We start from the raw sequence: 18,031 nt of genomic DNA on the forward strand, positions 1-18,031 counted from the left end.
TGCATTCCTCAGGCTTCCAGCCCAGGCTCCCATTGTGAGTACGACCAGATCTGATATCCTCTGGATTCCCTCATCGTCTCTGCCATGTTACACATGCATCCTTCTTTCTTCTCTAGGAAAATCCAATGGTCTTTAAATTTTTCATTTTGGATGAAGGGGAAGGGATGGGGCAGTTGAGTGGACCAGGGACTCCATCCCCTTGATAGCACCTGCATGAAATTTCTTCCCAAGATAATTTTACTAAACTCACATAGTAAAGCACGGTATTGCTTTTCTGGTTAAAACAGCTGTTCTCTAACATCACACTTCCCAGTGTTCTTGTGATGCACCCCAGCTCTCTCTGCCTTCTCCCTGAATCTGCTATTCTGATAATTTAGCAGCTGTGGGCCATTTGCTGCTCATCTTTATCATGTGTCATTTCTACGTGACTTTGTAGCAAATTTCTAAGCTATAATTCAACATTCCTGGATTATAGCATCTTCCAGATATAACCTGCCATATGACCTTCAATAGCAATGATCATGAATACACTTGAGTCTGGAAGACTCCCTTTTCTGGTGCTGAAAGTTTTATTTTTTTGGGTCGACTATCTCCTTTCTTTCCTATTCCTACAGCCTATGGTCCCTAGGGTCCTAGCTTCATTCTGAGCAATGGAGCCAGGTGAGCTGTTTCGTTTACCCTGTATTCTCACATTCTTTAGACAATCAGATCTCTTTTTCTGATATTGATTGCCCTTTGCAGTAAATTGTCAGTACATTATTGCATGAGGGGTGGGGATATTTTCCCCATCGGTAGCGAGACTGGAAACAGGCAGAAAACCCTAAATTGCTACACTTCTGCAAGTTACCAGATTGCACAATCTGGGAAAAAAATTAGTTCTGTATGAAGAAAAATCCTGATGCTCTGCATGCTGTGTTCTGGCCAAGAGGGATTGTGCAAGAGGGAGGAGAGATCTGGTCCATTAGCAACGAGTCAGTATATATAGCACCAGCCACATCTCTCCAGCAGGCGGCATCAGTAGCTCAGCTTCACCGGAGGCCTCAGCAGGAACGAACAGCCAAAGGTGAATTGCTAGAACTTTCCAATAGTTTTACTCTTTGGAGATTCTCTTTCTGCACCAGCATTCCTGTGCCGCATCTCAGCTTTTTCTGCATCCTTCCTCAATCTACTATTCTGATAATTAGAATTTGGCAGATGTGAGTACTTTTTAGGGTAAGGATTTGTCATGTGTTCTGTGTGAAGTCAGTGATGGGTAGAGCAGGCATTCTGCAAATGTTTATTGACTGTTTGACTGTCATATTATAGAGAGGTATGTTGGTCACAAAATTTCCAAAGGCCTCTTTGGAAACTTCCTGTATACAGTTGGGTTTTAAGGCTGATAGGAGATGATTGAAATGGAAAGAGGTTTATACTAAAGGTCTATTGTAATCTCTCACACACGGGGATTCCAATGAGACAAACGGAAATGGAGAACTAGACCTTCCGAAATTCTATTTATCATCTATCATCTGTCTATACACGTGTGTGTGTGTGTGTGTGTGTGTGTGTGTGTGTATGTGTGTGTGTGTGTGTCTGTGTAAAACTGAGTGAGGTTTATTCTTGGAAGGGAAGGATGGGCCAACATTACAAAAAACAAAAACCCAAAGCAAAACGTGTATTATCCTTGGTTGTGTTTCCTTGACTCTGCAGCAGGATGAAGCTTTCTATTGGCATCATTTTCTTTTGCCTGGTCCTGGGCGTCAGCAGCCAAGGATGGTTATCATTCATCAGGGAAGCTGGACAAGGTGAGGACCAAAGGATGGGGCAGGAGGCTGCACCTGGCTGCCCCCAAGATTCTCTTGAGCAGAGGCCAAGGTGTTAGTGATGCCACAGATGGATGGAGAAGGAGCATGGTTTTTCCTAATAGTAGTTCCCCATGCTTTTCTGGCCAATTTTGACACTCTTCTATGAGGATCCCCAGGCCTGAGGCCACATGAGGTTTGGGCTGCACTTTTTCAGCAAGAGTATTGATGGGAGAGATGTGGAATTCAGGGCTGCATGTTCCCTTCATCTAAGTGGGGCTGTACTGCCCCTTAGTGGGAAATCTGGGGCAGCTCATTTCTATGTATCGCGTAGCCATGAAGCAGGTGTACCAAACGTATGGGGGGTGTTCACAGGGAGGCCGAGCAGAGCCAACGCAGTTCCCATCCACATACTAATAGCAACCAAGATTAACTGAGATTTTAGTATGTTCTGGGCACTGTTCTGACAGTTTTACACGTACAAATGAATGTTTTCATCCTTTAATCCTGAAATGTAGGCATCATTATTATCCCTTAACAGAGAAACTGAGACACAAAGAGACTTAACAAAGTTCCAAAGCAGAGCAGGATTTAACCCAGGTAGTCTTGTTCCTCAGACCTTGCTCTTAAACACGGTACTCTACTGCTTCCTACACAAGAGTGAAGGATTTGTGAGCATATATCCCGTTCTTTATCTGAGAAATAGCAAATAGCCGGGATGTGGTGCCTTTCGAAGGCAACCCTAGCTCCTCTTGCCACAGTGAAAGACATAGCGAATTACTCTGATGGTGGTTCTGCCGGGGCTGACACACAGCCAGGAAACCAATAGCGAGGGTAATATACCCCCCTAGCCATAGTAAAGTGGCAAAGTTTTGTTTTCAGAGTTTTAAATTTAGGGTTTTATTATTTTTCTGTGATAGTCTCTGAATAATAGTTTTAAGGGTTTGCTGTTAATCCTATCTAAATTCTCACACACTCAGCTAAAAATATCTTTTATTCCTTAGGTCAATGGTTTTCAAAAGGTTGTTCTAGGGCCACTTGCATGAGAATCACCTGGGGTGTGGGGTGCTTTGTGTAATGAAGATTCCTGGGTCTCCCCCATCCCCAATCACCATCTCTGGGTCTGGAGCCTGAAAATCTTCCCTTTACCAAGCACCCCAGTTGATTTACATGCACAGTGAAAACTGAGACCCTCTACCTCTGGTTTTGCCGCCACAGTAATAAACTATGCCAGGTATTTTGGAAATACTTACTAAGCAAGTCTGGACTGTAAGGGGCCATTTAAATCAGCAATTCAGAGGGAATAAGTGGAGTAAAAATGTCATAATTCTCAATGAAAGTGATCAGTCTGAACACCAGAAATAATAAATATAGAAAATGAAGATGTTATCTCATAGACAAATTATATAAACCATTAGATTCCCCCCTTTCCTAATCAGGTAATTAAAAAAAACTTTTTCATTTAACTTTAGCTTGATCAGATTCCTTCAGTCCATAACTCCCTGCTCTTCCTCTTAGTTTAGTCCTTTTTCTTTATGTTTCTTATCCCACCCTTCCTAAGGGTCCCCAGAAATGAAGTGATAATATGTTGAGCACCTACAATGTTCTAGGCATCACACATGTATTTTCTCGGTTCTTCTGCCCACCTCTGAGGCAGACAATACTCCTCCATTTCATTGGGCAGGACACTGAAGTTTTGAACTAGTGGGTCAGTTGCCCTTTTTTTGGCATCTGATTACCCAGTTTATTTAAAGGTCTTGGAGAACTCACCTTAATTACTTGCTGGTTGAATTCTGACAGATTCCCGGATTTTCAATATATCCTGGACATTCAGATGTACTCAGGACCAAGTCATCCTCACTCTGCCCACAGGGATGAATTTCTCCCGTTGACTAGGTTAGGAGCACCCCGTGTCTGCAGGCTCGCTCAGAATCCCCTGTGCTCTCATGCCTTGGTCAGAAGGTTCCTTGGGTCATTATAGAATGAAACTTCCCTTAAAGATCTCCCACTTCTTCTTTACATGCATCACACACAGTCGAAATCAAAGTAGTGGCTGGACATGGTGGCTCACAACTGTAATCCCCTCACTTTGGGAGGCTGAGATGGGAAGATCGCTTGAGACCAAGAGTTGGAGGCTGCAGTGAGCTATGATTATGCCACTGCACTCTAGCCTGGGTGACAAAGTGAGACTCTGTCGCTATAAAACAAAAACCAAAATAAAAAAGCAAAAATAAAGTGGCAACAGAACTTAGAATGGAATCAAACAGAATAAAACACACAAGTGTGATTCTCATTATCTTAACCCAAGGTGGTGAAAAGTAAAGGAATATTCATTTCAAGCCAGTATAATTTCCAAGGGCTTTGTCAAAGGCTAAAATTTTAGAATCCATGGGAAGGAAACTTTTTATTCCTCTATTTTTCCAAGTTATGATTGTCTTGATCATTTTCTTTTCTTTCCAGGGACTAAAGACATGTGGAGAGCCTACTCTGACATGAGAGAAGCCAATTTCAAAAATTCAGACAAATACTTCCACGCTCGGGGGAACTATGATGCTGCCCAAAGAGGGCCTGGAGGTGCCTGGGCTGCTAAAGTCATCAGGTAATGCAGATTCCTGGTGTTGCCAGGGATGGTTGAGCAGAGCTTGACTGGCTTGGACAGTCAGGAGGGGCCAAGCTTCCTTATAGGGAATTTTCCTGAAGAGGCTGTGGCCCCTCCTCTTCTTGCGCTCTCTCCGTCTCTGTGCTTCATGTGAGGGTCTGAGTGGCTGGTAAGAATGAGCGACTCCCAGCCCTCCCTCTCTGGGTGCTATTCATCCAGCCTGCAGGTGCCCAGCCTGGGCTGAGGAGGGCTGAGCCCCACTTCCTTGGCCTTCCTGGGCTCCTCTCAGAGCCTGCCTTTGGGAAAGGGAGAATGGGAGGGTGGACCGTTGGTCATCAACCTGGTGATTCATCTCCTTCTTGCCTGCCTCCATTACAGCGACGCCAGAGAGGGTATCCAGAGACTCACGGGCCACGGAGCGGAAGACTCGAGGGCTGACCAGGCTGCCAACAGATGGGGCCGGAGTGGCAAAGACCCCAATCACTTCAGACCCAAAGGCCTGCCTAGCAAGTACTGAGCTTCCTCTTCTCTCTGCTCTCAGGGACTGGGCTGTGGGCCCCTGTGGGCAAGGACATTTTTTGAACTAGAGCTATTGAATTCTGTATCCCCAGAAAAGTACACATAAAATTGCTTAATAAATTCTTGTGCAATCCAATGTGTTATTGTATTGGAATCTGGAAACAGAATATGACAGTCTTCCTGAGAACATGGGCCTCTTCAGTGCTATTGGGATGATCAATAAATATCATTGTTTTTATTTAAAAAAGATAAGGCACTAGTAAACAATAGCAGGAATTGGAGACAAAACTATATGTCTAAAGATGGACCATAAATAGACCAATGATAAGCCTATAATTATATGTTCCATAAAATGGAAAAGATAGTAAGAGAATCCTATGAGCAACTTCAGTAATAAATTTTAAAACTAAATAAAAAATCAACAAATCTTAGAAAAATACAACTTATAAAAACTGACTAAAGAAGAAATGAAAATCTGGATTATCCTATAGTTATTTTAAGAGATTGAATCTTCCCACAAAGAAAACAGCAGGCCCAGATGGTTCTACAGACAAATTTACCCCTAAAGGCAAATAATTCTAATTTTACACAAAAAAATTCCAGAGGGGAGAAATGAAAATATTTCCCAACCCTTTCCACAGGGTAGGGGAACTTTGACACCAAAAAAAAAAAAAAAAAAAAATTGAAGGAAAATGCAAAAAGCAAAGGTACCCTGAGTTACCATGGATTGGCTCCAGCAGTGACCATCTCCAGGTTCAGAGGATAGCCTGAGGTTATGCCTCCTTACATCATCCCAGAAGATGCGGAATCTTGGATAGCGGGTTTCTATCCACACAGTTTCTTTTCCAAGTCAGACGCTCTCCACTGGGTCTTGCTGGCTCAGGTATCTCTGGTTACAGTGGACTGTTTCTAGGCCCTTCTGTGTCTGGGCTTGAGATTCATATCTGTACCAGAGACATTTACCTTTTCTCTGTTTCCTCCGCGCCCTCTTCCTTCTCGATCGGGTAAGAGCTTCTGGACAAATGGAATATCTGGTTCAGCGAGGGTGACAAATAACCATGAGCACGATCATGCCCCGGTCCTGAGTAGGACAGGGTTGTGGAGATCAAGCCACCTGGGCCGGCTCGCAGGTGGCGGGTCTTCGACAGCAGGTGGCGCTATGGCGGGAGCCGCGCTGGGCGCGCCGGGCCCTCTGGCTCAAGGAAGCCTGTCGCCTCCTCCGCGGCTTCTCTTCCGGCGCGGCTCCTGTGTGGTGGACGCGGCCAAGTCATGGACCGCAACCCTTCGCCGCCGCCGCCGAGTCAGGACGAGGAGGAGGACGGGGGGGTGGCCGGGGGAGACTGCATAGGAAGCACGGTTTACAGCAAGCACTGGCTCTTCGGCGTCCTCAGCGGGCTCATCCAGGTGTGGAAACTCGCGCCATGAGTAGGCTTTCCCTACATCTTCCGGGGACCCGGGCGCCGCTTCTGGCAGCCCCTCCTGCCCCGGAGCCGTCACCCCCAAGCGCGAGCTGCGGCGTCTCACGTCTTGGCGTTCCGGCCGCCTCGGCGTACCCCCAAAACTGCCTGGAGCCACTCCCGTGCCTCTCGACACAAAGGGAAGTCTAATGGCAGGGATGCTGAACATGCTTGTGGTTATTATTTTTCACTTTTGCAAAGCCTCCAAAAATATATGACCATGCAAATACCTTGCTCGGATTTTGCTTCCTATTTCCACTCTCATTTCTGAAGCCCAGGTCCTAATTTATATATTTCATGGATAGTTCTTATATCAAAAACGTGGCTGCATCACCTACTAGCTAGCGGTTTGAGCAAGTCACCTAACCAGAGTCTCTGTTTCTCTCTTAATTTCTATAAAATGGAGTTATAATATAGTATTGTATATAGGGTCATTGTGTAGGTTCACTGAGATTGTAATGGCCATGGAGTGCTTAGCGTGGTGTTCGGCTTATAGGAGGCTCTCAGTAAATGTAACTTTTCTTCTCCCCACCTTTTTCTGACTGGTTTCCCTGCTTCCAATCTCTATCCAGTCCGTTTTCTCCACGCTTCCGGAATAATCTTCCTTAAAAACGGCTGTTGATGATACTCTTCTTAGTTGCCATAGCCTACAAGAGAAAAATGGGTGTTTCTTAGCTTGGGATCCAGGGCTCTTCGCAACTTTTCCAGCCTCATCTGCCGGTGATAGACTGTGATCCATCAACACAAATTCCCAAACATGCACCTAGGCCCTTTCTTAACTGGGAAGTCTTGTACTTCCTCTGAATGCTCTTTTCCCCTTCTTTACATGACAAACTACTGTTCTTCCTCCAAGATTTAGCTTAAATATCACCTTCTGTGAGAAGTGTTCCCCAACTTCTCCCAGGAATGGGTTATTGGTCCATCATTTTTGCTACCATAACTCTTTGTCCGCAATTCAAATAAATCATTTAGCCTTTCTGTTATGACTATCATTTACATTCTTAGATGCAAGGGGTTATAACTTACTCATCTTTGTATTTCTACCCCAGTGCCTAGCAACAATATTTACTTCATGAATGTTGAATGAGTAGATCTACCCAAGGTACTAATTTTTTAAAACAAGATCTTTGCAAGAAAAGATACTTTGAAGATAGTCTGTGACCTCTGAATGATTGTGGGTTAATATTACATCAAGTCCTCACTTAACATTGTCAATAAATTCTTGAAAACTGTGACTTTAAGTGAAATGGCTGATAACAAACCAATTTTATCATAGGCCAATTGATATAAGCAAGAGTTTATTTCCTAAAGCATATTTCTGGACACAAAAATATCAATAAATTTCTAAATGAAGACCCACAACACTTCTAATATTAAACATTAAGATAAATGTGAGCTATGTATACATGTAAGAAAGATAAGAACAAGACGATTACCCAATTTTTGGTGAATCTGTGAGTGAAGGTGGTCGTAGTGGTGGTGGGTTAAATTAAGGAATAAATGTTTACTAAGTGAAAATTGTAAGGAATCACACAGTTCAAAAACAATAACAAATATGCCAGGCTTGCTGAGTGCTTTCATACCCTATCATTTATTGTGTGTCTGTATGAAATCAATAAAGTAGACAATAGTAAAATTTTTATTTTATAATAATTTGTATTCATTTATTATTCATTTTCCAACTTGCTTATTCTAATTGAGGGTCAAGGATGGCTGGAGCCTAATCTGTCAGCTCAGGGCACAAGGCAGGAACCAGCCCTGGACAGGACACCATCCCATTGCAGGTACACTTACACACCCACACTCAGGCTGGGACCATTTAGATACTCCAGATAACCTAACATGTGCTTCTTTGGGCTGTGGGAGGAAACTGAAGTACCTGGAGCAGACTCATGCAGACATGGGGAGAGTGTGCAAACTCTACACAGACGGTGGCTCCAGCTGGGAATCGATTTGTTTTCTCATCAGTTTTATAACAAAACGTTATTCAAGAATCCGCTATGCTTGGGGAGTGCTGTGGACAACTTTTATTCATCTCTTCACTCTTTCTGTTTTTGAAGATTGTTAGCCCTGAAAATACCAAATCCAGCTCAGATGATGAGGAGCAGCAGATGGAGCTTGATGAAGAAATGGAGAATGAAATTTGCAGAGTATGGGATATGTCAATGGATGAGGTATGAGGCTGGAAATGAAACTCTGAAAAGACTATTGGGTGAGGAGGTCGTGAATGGATTTTTTTTTTTTTTTTTTGAGACAGAGTCTCACTGTGTTGCCCTGGCTAGAGTGCCGTGGCGTCAGCCTAGCTCACAGCAACCTCAAACTCCTGGGCTCAAGCGATCCTCCTGCCTCAGCCTCCCGAGTAGCTGGGACTACAGGCATGTGCCACAATACCCGGCTAAATTTTTCTATATATTTTTAGTTGTCCAATTAATTTCTTTCTATTTTTAGTAGAGACAGGGTCTCGCTCTTGCTCAGGCTGGTTTCGAACTCCTGAGCTCAAACAATCCGCCCGCCTCGGCCTCCCAGAGAGCTAGGATTACAGGCGTGAGCCACCGCGCCCGGCCGTGAATGGATTTTTTAAAAAGTTCCAGTCCTTTACTCTCTGAGAAAAGGCTTTATTTAGTGTCTGTAATCACTCGCATATAGAGTACAGGGAATGAAGTCCCAGGAGCTGTAAATGCTAAACTTTTGTCTCTGCGGCTGGAGGATCAGAGCTTTCATTAGATTTGGGCTAAATATATAGTCATGTGGGCTTGGAGTTTTCTTTGTGGAAGGGCTTTTTGTTTTGTATGGGGTTTTTTTTAGTTTTGTGTATTTATTACTTTTTGAAAATAACAGTTTTATTGAGGTATAATTCACTACCATAAAATTCACCATTCATTGGTTTTTAGTATAGTGTAGGAAAAACTAGAAATTAAATTCCATTAATAGATATAGAACTATTCAGGTTACTTTGTGTCCTTCAAGGAATTTATCCATTTCATCTAAGTTGTTGGATTTATTGTCACAAAGTTAGTTTATAGTATTATGTTATTATCCTTTTAATATCTGTGGAATCTATGGTGATATTACCTCTCTTGTTCCTGATACTGGGAATTTGTGTCTTTCGCCTTTTTTTGCTGATCAGTCTGGCTAGAAGTTTAACAATTTTATTGAGCTTTGCAAAGAATCAGACTTTGGTTTCATGGTTCTTGTTGTTGATCTCCTATTGCTTTATTGTTTTCTATTTCATTGATTTCCACTGCGTTCTTTATTTTTACTTTTTTCTGCTTACTTTGGTTTAATTTGCTCTCTTTTTTTCTAATTTCTTAAGGTAGAAGCTGAGGTCGTTGATTTGAGATCATTCTTTTTTAAGTATAGGCATTTAGCACTGTAAATTTGTCCCTAAATATTGCTTTACCATTATCCCATAAATTCTGATACGCTGTGTTTCATTTCATTTAGTTCTGAAAACTTTCTGGTTTTCCTTACTTTTTCTTTGGTTCATAGGCTATTTAGGTTTCAAATATTTGGGAATTTTTCAGATATCTTTATGTTACTATGGTCAGTGGGCACACTGAATCCTTTTAAATGTATTAAAACTTGTTTTATGACCCACAATATAGTCTATCTTGATAAATGTTTTATGTTCACTTAAAAAGAATGTGTATTCTGTTGTTGCTTGGTGCAGTATCTTATAAACGTCAGATAAAGTTGGTTCAAAGTATTGTTCAAGTTTACTTTCTATCCTACAGTTATTGAGAAACTATGGTTTAAAAAAATTTATTAGTCAATCCTGTTAAATAAATTTTTTTAAAAAAATAGAACCTATTTTTTAAATAAAGTATTAGTGTGAAAATCTCAATTTTAAAATAGAGGAAACAGCTGCTATTTGAATGAGATGATTGGTGGAGGGGAGGGTCATGTTTTTGGCCTGCTTTTTTTTGTTTTCTTTTTTTTGACACAGAGTCTGGCTCTGTTGCCCTGGCTAGAGTGCCATGGCGTCAGCCTAGCTCACAGCAACCTCCAATTCCTGGGCTCAAGCGATCCTCCTGCCTCAGCCTTGCGAGTAGCTGGGACTACAGGCATGCGCCACCATGCCCGGCTAATTTTTTCTATATATATATTTTTGGCCAATTTCTTTCTGTTTTTAGTTGAGATGGGGTCTCGCTCTTGCTCAGGCTGGTCTCGAACTCCTGACCTTGAGCGAGCCACCCGCCTCGGCCTCCCAGAGTGCTAGGATTACAGGCGTGAGCCACTGTGCCCGGCCTCTTTGGCCTCCTTATGACCTCCTCTTTGCCCTCTTGCTCTTGAGGCACCTCTGTAGAACTGAGCTCTCCTGATCACTGAGGTCTCTGGCATAAAGTCCTTCCAGTGAGATTGCATCTCAGCCTTATATCCTATTGCTCTGTGACCATGAATTGTGTGTGCGGACCAGAGACCTCTGAATATTTCCTGTACTTTCATGTGTTGAAGCACTATTCATGCCAGCCTACCTGGAGTGGCCTCAAGCTGGTGCAATCCTCCTCACTGTTTATGACCCTGCTTAAATGTCACCTCCTTTGTGATACAGCCCCAGAAACTTTAGGCAGAATCATCCTCTCTTATTTCTGTGCTCCCATGGAATTTGTTCACTCTGTTGCATAACTTACCTTGTTAGTCACTGATTCTTTTGAGTCTCTCTGTTTCCTGATAGATTTAAGTTCCTTTTCATCAAAGTGTAATGTTGTCTCTTCAGAGATATCTTCTCTGATATATCTAAAGTAGCCACCCTTATCTTGGTTTCTAGGACATACCATCTTTTTTATTTTCTTTCTGGAGCTTAGAAATTACATAGTTTAGTTGCTTGTATGTTTATTGTTTGTTCAATCCTCTAGAATAAAAATTCCATGGAACTGAGCCCTTATTTAGCTTGTTCGCTGATGTGTCCCCAGGGCCTAAAACAATGTGTATTAGGCTTTTCAGTAAATATTTGATGAATAATGAGTGAATGAATGAATACCTGAGAGGTAGCATGGTATAGGGGTTAAAAACGTAGCCTTGCGTGGTACAGTGCAATGCTCCTGTAGTCCCAGCTACTTGGGAGGCCGAGATAGGAATATTGTGTTTGAGGCTGTAGTGAGCTATGATCACATCTGTGAATAGCCACTGCACTCCAGCCTGGGCAACATAGTGAGACCCCATCGCTTACAAAAAAAAAAGAATATAACCTTGAGTAAATTCATCTGGGTTCAAATCCTAGCTCTGTTCTCCTACTGAGACTATATAATCTTAGGCAGGTTGCTTAACCTTTTAAACTTCAGTTTGCTCATTAGTGTAATGGGGTTAATAATAACTATTTCTTATAGTTATTTTGAGAATTAAATGAGATAATACGCAATAAAATAAAATTTAAAAAGAAAAAGAAATGAGATAATATGCAAACCACTTTACTATGTCTGACATTTAATATTTGTTCAGTGACTATTAATTGCCGTAATTGTTGGTGTTGATATAGTTAGGACATCCTTGTATTACTCTGGGAATTATTAACTGTCATTAAATTGAAAAATTTCTTCATGCTACAAAGAATTGCCCACATGCAAACAGCTGAATTACTTACAGTGGTGAGCATCTGCTGTTATGACTTTCAATTTGAAGCAAATCTTTGAAAATACTGTTTTCTTTGACCATAATCTTTAATAAATAGAGTGTGTCTCTTCCAGTCAATAGTTATGCAGATTACCTCAGTTTCAGCTGCTGTGGAGGATAATTGCCTCCTTATTTGAGTTGCCCCAGGGTCCTTCCATGTGAATTTTCATATAAGCCATGCAGTCTATGTTTTAAGTTAAACCTTCCCAAATTATACCTCAAATTTGGTGAAAATTGGAGGCAATGGACAGCCAGAAACTTATTTTTATTTATATATTTTATAATGCGAGTCCCCACAGCTACTGATTTAGTTTTTCTTTTTTTTTTGAGACGGAGTCTCACTCTGTTGCCCTGGCTAGAGTGAGTCTGATTTAGTTTTTATGTCCCCAATCTTAGGTGAGATTTGGCTCATTTGGGGTCACACGTCCACTCCAGGCTCATTCACCTGTGTGATATGCCTCCTTAGGAACTGTGGACTGGGCAAACGCTCTAGGAAGAAAATATGAGGCTGTCGCAGTTACATTGTGATCAGAACTTTTTTTCTATTGAGGATTTTGAAAACACAAGTCTGATTTTGGACATGACCCAATAGCAGTTCTCACTTGTTTCCCCTATCGTGTTTTAAGCACTTGGAGGACAGGAATCATGAGTTTTACTCTCTTTCCTTCTCTTCAGCTTCTAGCATAATAATTGGTACGTAATCAGCAAATGTGTTTGTGTAAGTTAATGAGAATTCCTGGTGGATAGAAAAATCATTAAGGTAAATAGATTTAGGGCAGAAAAAAAGGATAATCCTCTGGAGTATCACAGTTTAGATTTGTTTATGGAATTGTTCCATTGTCTGGAATCAGATGCCATGACAACTCTCTAATATTACTTTTATTTGTTGACACAATTCTTAACTTTATGGTTTGGTTTTTTTTTTTTTTCCTTGGGTCTGAAAGGAGGTTATGTGGAATTAAATTTTTTTTGTGGCTGCCTGAGCTACAAAAGAGGAATAAAGGATTTAAAGAGGAATATTCAACATCCAAATTAATAATAAATTTTTTTTCAGGATGTGGCTTTATTTCTCCAGGAATTTAATGCTCCTGATATATTTATGGGAGTACTGGCCAAATCCAAGTGTCCTCGATTGAGAGTAAGTATGTACATTTCTAAAGCCTTTTTCTTTGGAGTAATAACAGCAGATAGTGCTGAACAGTCTTTCATATTTCTCATTTTCATTTTCCTACTGGCCATAAATCAACCAATGCAAATGTTTATTGAACATTGCCAGGTACTAGGTAATGTGCTATTTTAAATTAGTAGGGTCATAGAATTTTAGATTTGGGCTGGACCAAGGAGATCAATACTTTCATTTAACAGCTGTGGAAACCAGTTAGTCATAACTACTGCTTTGCCACTAATATGTGGCAGAACAAGGAACAGTGCCCAGACTTCCTGTGTCTCAGTTCATTGTAATTTTTTACTCACAAAAATCTTCCGTTGTTTAAAAACTATTCTAAACTCAGCCTCTTGCTCAAGACTTCCACAATCTGTACCTAACTCATCTTTCTAGCATAAAGTCTACCTTCCAGATGGCCCTTCTGGTTTAGCCAGGTCTGTCTACTCGCTGTCTCACTAGCTTACTATGGTCACCATCTCCATACCTCCCTTAGTGTGCCTTCTGGCCCCTCTCAATATTTGCATCTATTCAAGGTGGCACTTTTCTCCATTCCTTCCCAAATAAGTAAGCTGTTGGTGGTCATTGCTAATAGTAAACTCCCAAGAACAACAGATAAAGACTGAATGAGGGGTCTTTATGTACTGTGGAGTATACTGTGCTTTATTGCCATTTGAGTTGCCATGTGCTGTGCATATCATGGATGATTAGTAAATGTCTGTTGAATAATTATAATCATGAATAACTACTATTTACTGAGTGTTTGGTTTTACTACTCCTAGGAGCTACACTTCTAAAGAACGAATTCTTAGGTGAAGATACGTGTCCAGGGTCACAGAACTAGGAAAGAATGGAGCTGGGATTTGAGCCCAGGCCTGACTCCAGTATAACCAGTGTACTGTATTGCCTCTCTTTCTTTGAGATTATAAAATGGAGAATTCTATAGTATTATTATATTTTCACAAATTGAATGTTGAATTAAAATTTTTATTTAGCAGAGTGTTCCACCTGAATTTGGGCCTGATTAGCCACTTTTCCCTTGAGTCCTTAGGTTAATATAAAGATTTGACAATTATGTGATTTTTCTCCTTGATTTTTCTATCTTAAATATATCGGCTCACAATTAGTACTGAAAGAGATAAGCTTATGTCAAGAATGGTGCCTTTTAGGAATTAGTCATATCGTGGTGATGTCTGCTAGCCGTACTCTACCACAGCAGTGATTTTCAGCCTCGCCACACATTAGAATTACCTGGGACGAGGGCTCGCAAACTTCAGCATGTCCCAGCATCACTGATTGCTGAGCCTACCTCCAGAGTCTCTGATCCAGTAGGTCAGGGTAGGGTCCAGGATTTCTAATATGTTCCCAGGTGATGCTAGTGCTCTGGACTATTACCACACTTTGAGAAGCTTTGCCCTAGGGAACTTTTAAAAATCCTGAGTCAGGCCATGGCCCAGATCAAAACGGAATCTCCGAGTGTGAGGCTCCAGACAGCTTTTAAAGTTCCCTGGGTGATTCCAATGAATAGTCTAGACTGAGAAACTTGGTCTTTTATTGGAAAGTCTATTATTTCTTCTTTAGTTCTTAAGGGAAATGTGTTTCTTTTCTGCCCCTACTCTCTTAATCTTTTCCCAACATTTGACCACTCACATTTTATTGAAACGCCATTCCTGTAGCTTCTGTGCCACCTCACTTTCTGATCTCTGACCTCCTTAGTCACTCCTCTCTCACTTTCATTGACTTTTTTTTTTTCCTCCCTTTTCCATACTTACTTGAGTATGGACTCTTTCTAAGGTGTAGACCCTGATCCCCTTTTCTCTTTATATTCATTTTCTTAGTGAACTCCTGTACTTTTTACACCTTTAAGTTGCGCAGCCTTGCCTGTAGGATCAAAGCCCTGACTTCCCTTCTGATCACTGGTGTCATATCTCCAACTTTCTTCAGGCATTCTCTTCTTGCATGATGTACAGTCATCCCTCAGTATATGTGGGGAGGATTCCAGGACACCCTCACCTTCATATCAAAATCTATGCATACTCTAGTCTTGCAGTCAGCCCTGTGAAACCTGTGTATAGGAAAAGTTGGCCCTACTCATATGCAGGTTTTGCATCCTGAGAATGCTGTATCTTCAATCCATGTTTAGGTGAAAAACATCTGCACATAAGTGGACCCGTACAGTTCAAAACAGTATTGTTCAAGGGTCAGTTGTATTTTCTAATCCCAAATTCCATTGTCCTCACTCAGTGATTATCATACTTACCTGATCATAAAAATTACCTGATATGCTTGATAAACAATAGTTTCCTAGGCTCTACTCTGGAGATTCTGATTCAGTAGATCTGAGGTGGGAATTAAAAATCCATTAATATATTTTTAACAAGCTCCCTGAGTGATTTTTATGCTCTAGTAAGTTTGGAAACACTGTACTATCTGAACTCATTGTGTCCTTTCATACACGTTCTTTTCCAATTTTCCTGTCAGTGGGGAGCCAGTATTTTTGACTGGGGAAATGAGGCAACTTGAAACCTAAGAATCATGTTCAGTTGCTTTCTCCCTTCACCTCCCATCAGGTTATTTTGATTCACCTTGAGAGTCTTCCTCAGCTTCATCCCTTTCTGTGCCTGCCGTCACCACCGTCATCACTCACAGCTGGCATCCTCTTGCCTCTTGAATGCTGAGGTGCAGTATGGAATGGTGGTTAAATGCTCAGGCTCCGAAGCTCTGTTATTTCCTAGTGGGAGATCTTAGGCAAATTTTTTTTTTTTTTTATTTCAGCATATTATGGGGGTACAGATGTTTAGGTTACGTGTGTTGCCCTTGGTTCTCCCCCCCCCCAAGTCCGTGTTTCAAATATGTCTATCCTTCGGGTAGTGCACATTGCACTCCTTGTGTATACAAATACCCGTCCCCTCCTCCCTCCTCCCCCCTCCCTCCCGCCGCCCTCCCCCTTCCCCAGCATCCAATGGATGTTGTTCTGATATGTGCATTTATGTGTTGATTAGTTAATACCAATTTGATGGTGAGTACAAATGGATCCCGTTCTTCTGCTCTTGTGGTGCCCCACTTTGGATAATGGGCTTAAGTTTAATCCAGGAAAGTGTAAGTGGTGCTAGATCACTGTCATTTCTTGTGATTGAGTAATATTCCATTGTGAACATATACCAAATTTTGATAATCCACTCATGGATTGACGGGCACTTGGGTTGTTTCCACATTCTTGCAGTAGTGAATTGTGCTGCCATAAACATTCGGGGGCAGATGTCCTTATCGTAGAATGTTTTGTGCTCTTTTGGGTAGATGCTAGGCAAATTTTTTTAACTTCTCTGTGCTTTAGTTCCTCATCTGAAAAATTGAGATAATAATAATACCTCAAGTTATTTTATGAAATGATACATGGAAAATACTTAGAGTTATGCCTGGCCATAGTAAGTACTAATAAATATTAACTGTTATTACTGAAATAAATTCTTAACTTCTCTTAGACTTCTTTTCACTATACAGTAGTCCCCGCTTATCCTTGGGGGATATGTTCTGAGACCCCCAGTGGATGCCTGAAACCGTGGGTAGTACCAAACCCTATATATACTATGCACAAATTTTTTTTTTCTTCCTCACAGTTTTTTGGATAGATGATTTGTTCTTATCATAGATCTTAGCAACCTCAGCATAAATTTTTTTTCCTCTCTTTATTAAGTCGAGAACTTTCACCTTTTCACTTAGGGGAAGTACTTTACATCTACTGTTTGGCATATCTGAATTGCCAGCATCACTACTCTTGCTCTTTGGGGCCATTATTAAGTAAAATAAGGGTTGCTTGTGTTCAAGTGTGATACCATGGCAGTAGATCTTGTGGCCAAGATGGCTAGTAAGTGACTAATGCAGATAGTGTATATATACAGTGTGGATAGGCTGGACAAAGGGAGGATTCACATCCTGGGTGGGACTGTGTGAGATTTCATCATGCAGTTCAGAAAGGTGTGCAATTTAAAACATTTCTGGAATTTTCCGTTTAATATTTTTGGACCAAAGTTGACTGCAGATAACTGAAACCGCAGATAAGGAGGGACTACTGTAATGCATTATGCATTTTGCTGCCAAAAAAATCTGCCTTAAGATACTGTTTCAGCATGTTGTCTCCCCTTCTTGAGTACCTTCATCACTCCAAATAAGCTCCCAGATTAAGTCTTACTCTTCAGATGGCATTCAGAGCCATTAGTGTTGATTGTTTATACCTGCTGTATTTATCTATGCTATTCACCCACTTTGTGCTACAGCCAGCGTATTTTCTTTATTGTCTGCTGGCCACATACATTATTCCCTTCCTGCCTTTACTAATACCTTCCCCTGTTTGCACATCTTTCTTGTTGTTTGTGTATCTGAATCCTACCTACCATTTAAGACTCATTTTATCTATAAGATTTCTTCTTCCATAGCTCCTGCTTTTGATCTTTCTTTTTCTTTTGTGTTTCATCCCTTCTCAAACACTGTAAGCTTGTCATGGTTAGGGTACAGGCAATATATGTGCTTCTATATCCTGCTTCCCATTCTCTTCTCCCCTAAACTTGGCTCAGTGAAAGTTTTTGTTCAAGTTGTTATTTTTATATATTTGTCTTTCACTTCAAAGCCATTGTGACCTGTGAAATTTGATTTGGCAGGAAATCTGTGTGGGAATTTTAGGTAATATGACCTGTTTCCAGGAGATATGTGTGTCCATCAGCAGTGATAAAAATCTTGGGTAAGTGTTACATAACAGTTATTTTTTAATAGATTCATATTTCATATCCCTAAAGAAATTCTAATTCATAGGGGAGATAGGAAAATATGAAATATAGTCCTTCTTTTGTCTTGATGAACACTCAGGAACTTAATTATATAATGATGATACCAGGGACTTGCACACTGT

The 18,031-nt window shown here is 41.1% G+C and overlaps 2 protein-coding genes across 2 annotated transcripts in view; both read left to right on the forward strand.

Moving 5' to 3' along the window:
- Positions 1 to 986: 986 nt before the first annotated feature.
- LOC105818450 (serum amyloid A-3 protein-like) lies at positions 987 to 5,035 on the forward strand. Its single transcript, XM_012654446.1, has 4 exons — positions 987 to 1,063; positions 1,690 to 1,784; positions 4,242 to 4,380; positions 4,759 to 5,035. Exons 2-4 carry the CDS (start codon positions 1,694 to 1,696, stop codon positions 4,895 to 4,897), a joined length of 369 nt encoding a protein of 122 aa, XP_012509900.1. The 5' UTR covers positions 987 to 1,063; positions 1,690 to 1,693; the 3' UTR covers positions 4,898 to 5,035.
- A 1,008-nt stretch (positions 5,036 to 6,043) lies between these two features.
- Positions 6,044 to 18,031, forward strand: part of SAAL1 (serum amyloid A-like 1) — a 28,177-nt gene continuing 16,189 nt past the window's right edge. The window contains exons 1-4 of the mRNA XM_012654170.1: positions 6,044 to 6,303; positions 8,417 to 8,530; positions 13,021 to 13,104; positions 17,784 to 17,863. Coding sequence (XP_012509624.1) covers positions 6,169 to 6,303; positions 8,417 to 8,530; positions 13,021 to 13,104; positions 17,784 to 17,863 — 413 coding nt within the window. The 5' untranslated portion in view covers positions 6,044 to 6,168. The remainder of the gene's footprint in view (positions 6,304 to 8,416; positions 8,531 to 13,020; positions 13,105 to 17,783; positions 17,864 to 18,031) is intronic.

The sequence above is a fragment of the Propithecus coquereli genome, unplaced genomic scaffold, assembly GCF_000956105.1.
Source record: "Propithecus coquereli isolate 6110/MARCELLA unplaced genomic scaffold, Pcoq_1.0 Scaffold44, whole genome shotgun sequence".
Lineage (NCBI taxonomy): Eukaryota > Metazoa > Chordata > Mammalia > Primates > Indriidae > Propithecus > Propithecus coquereli.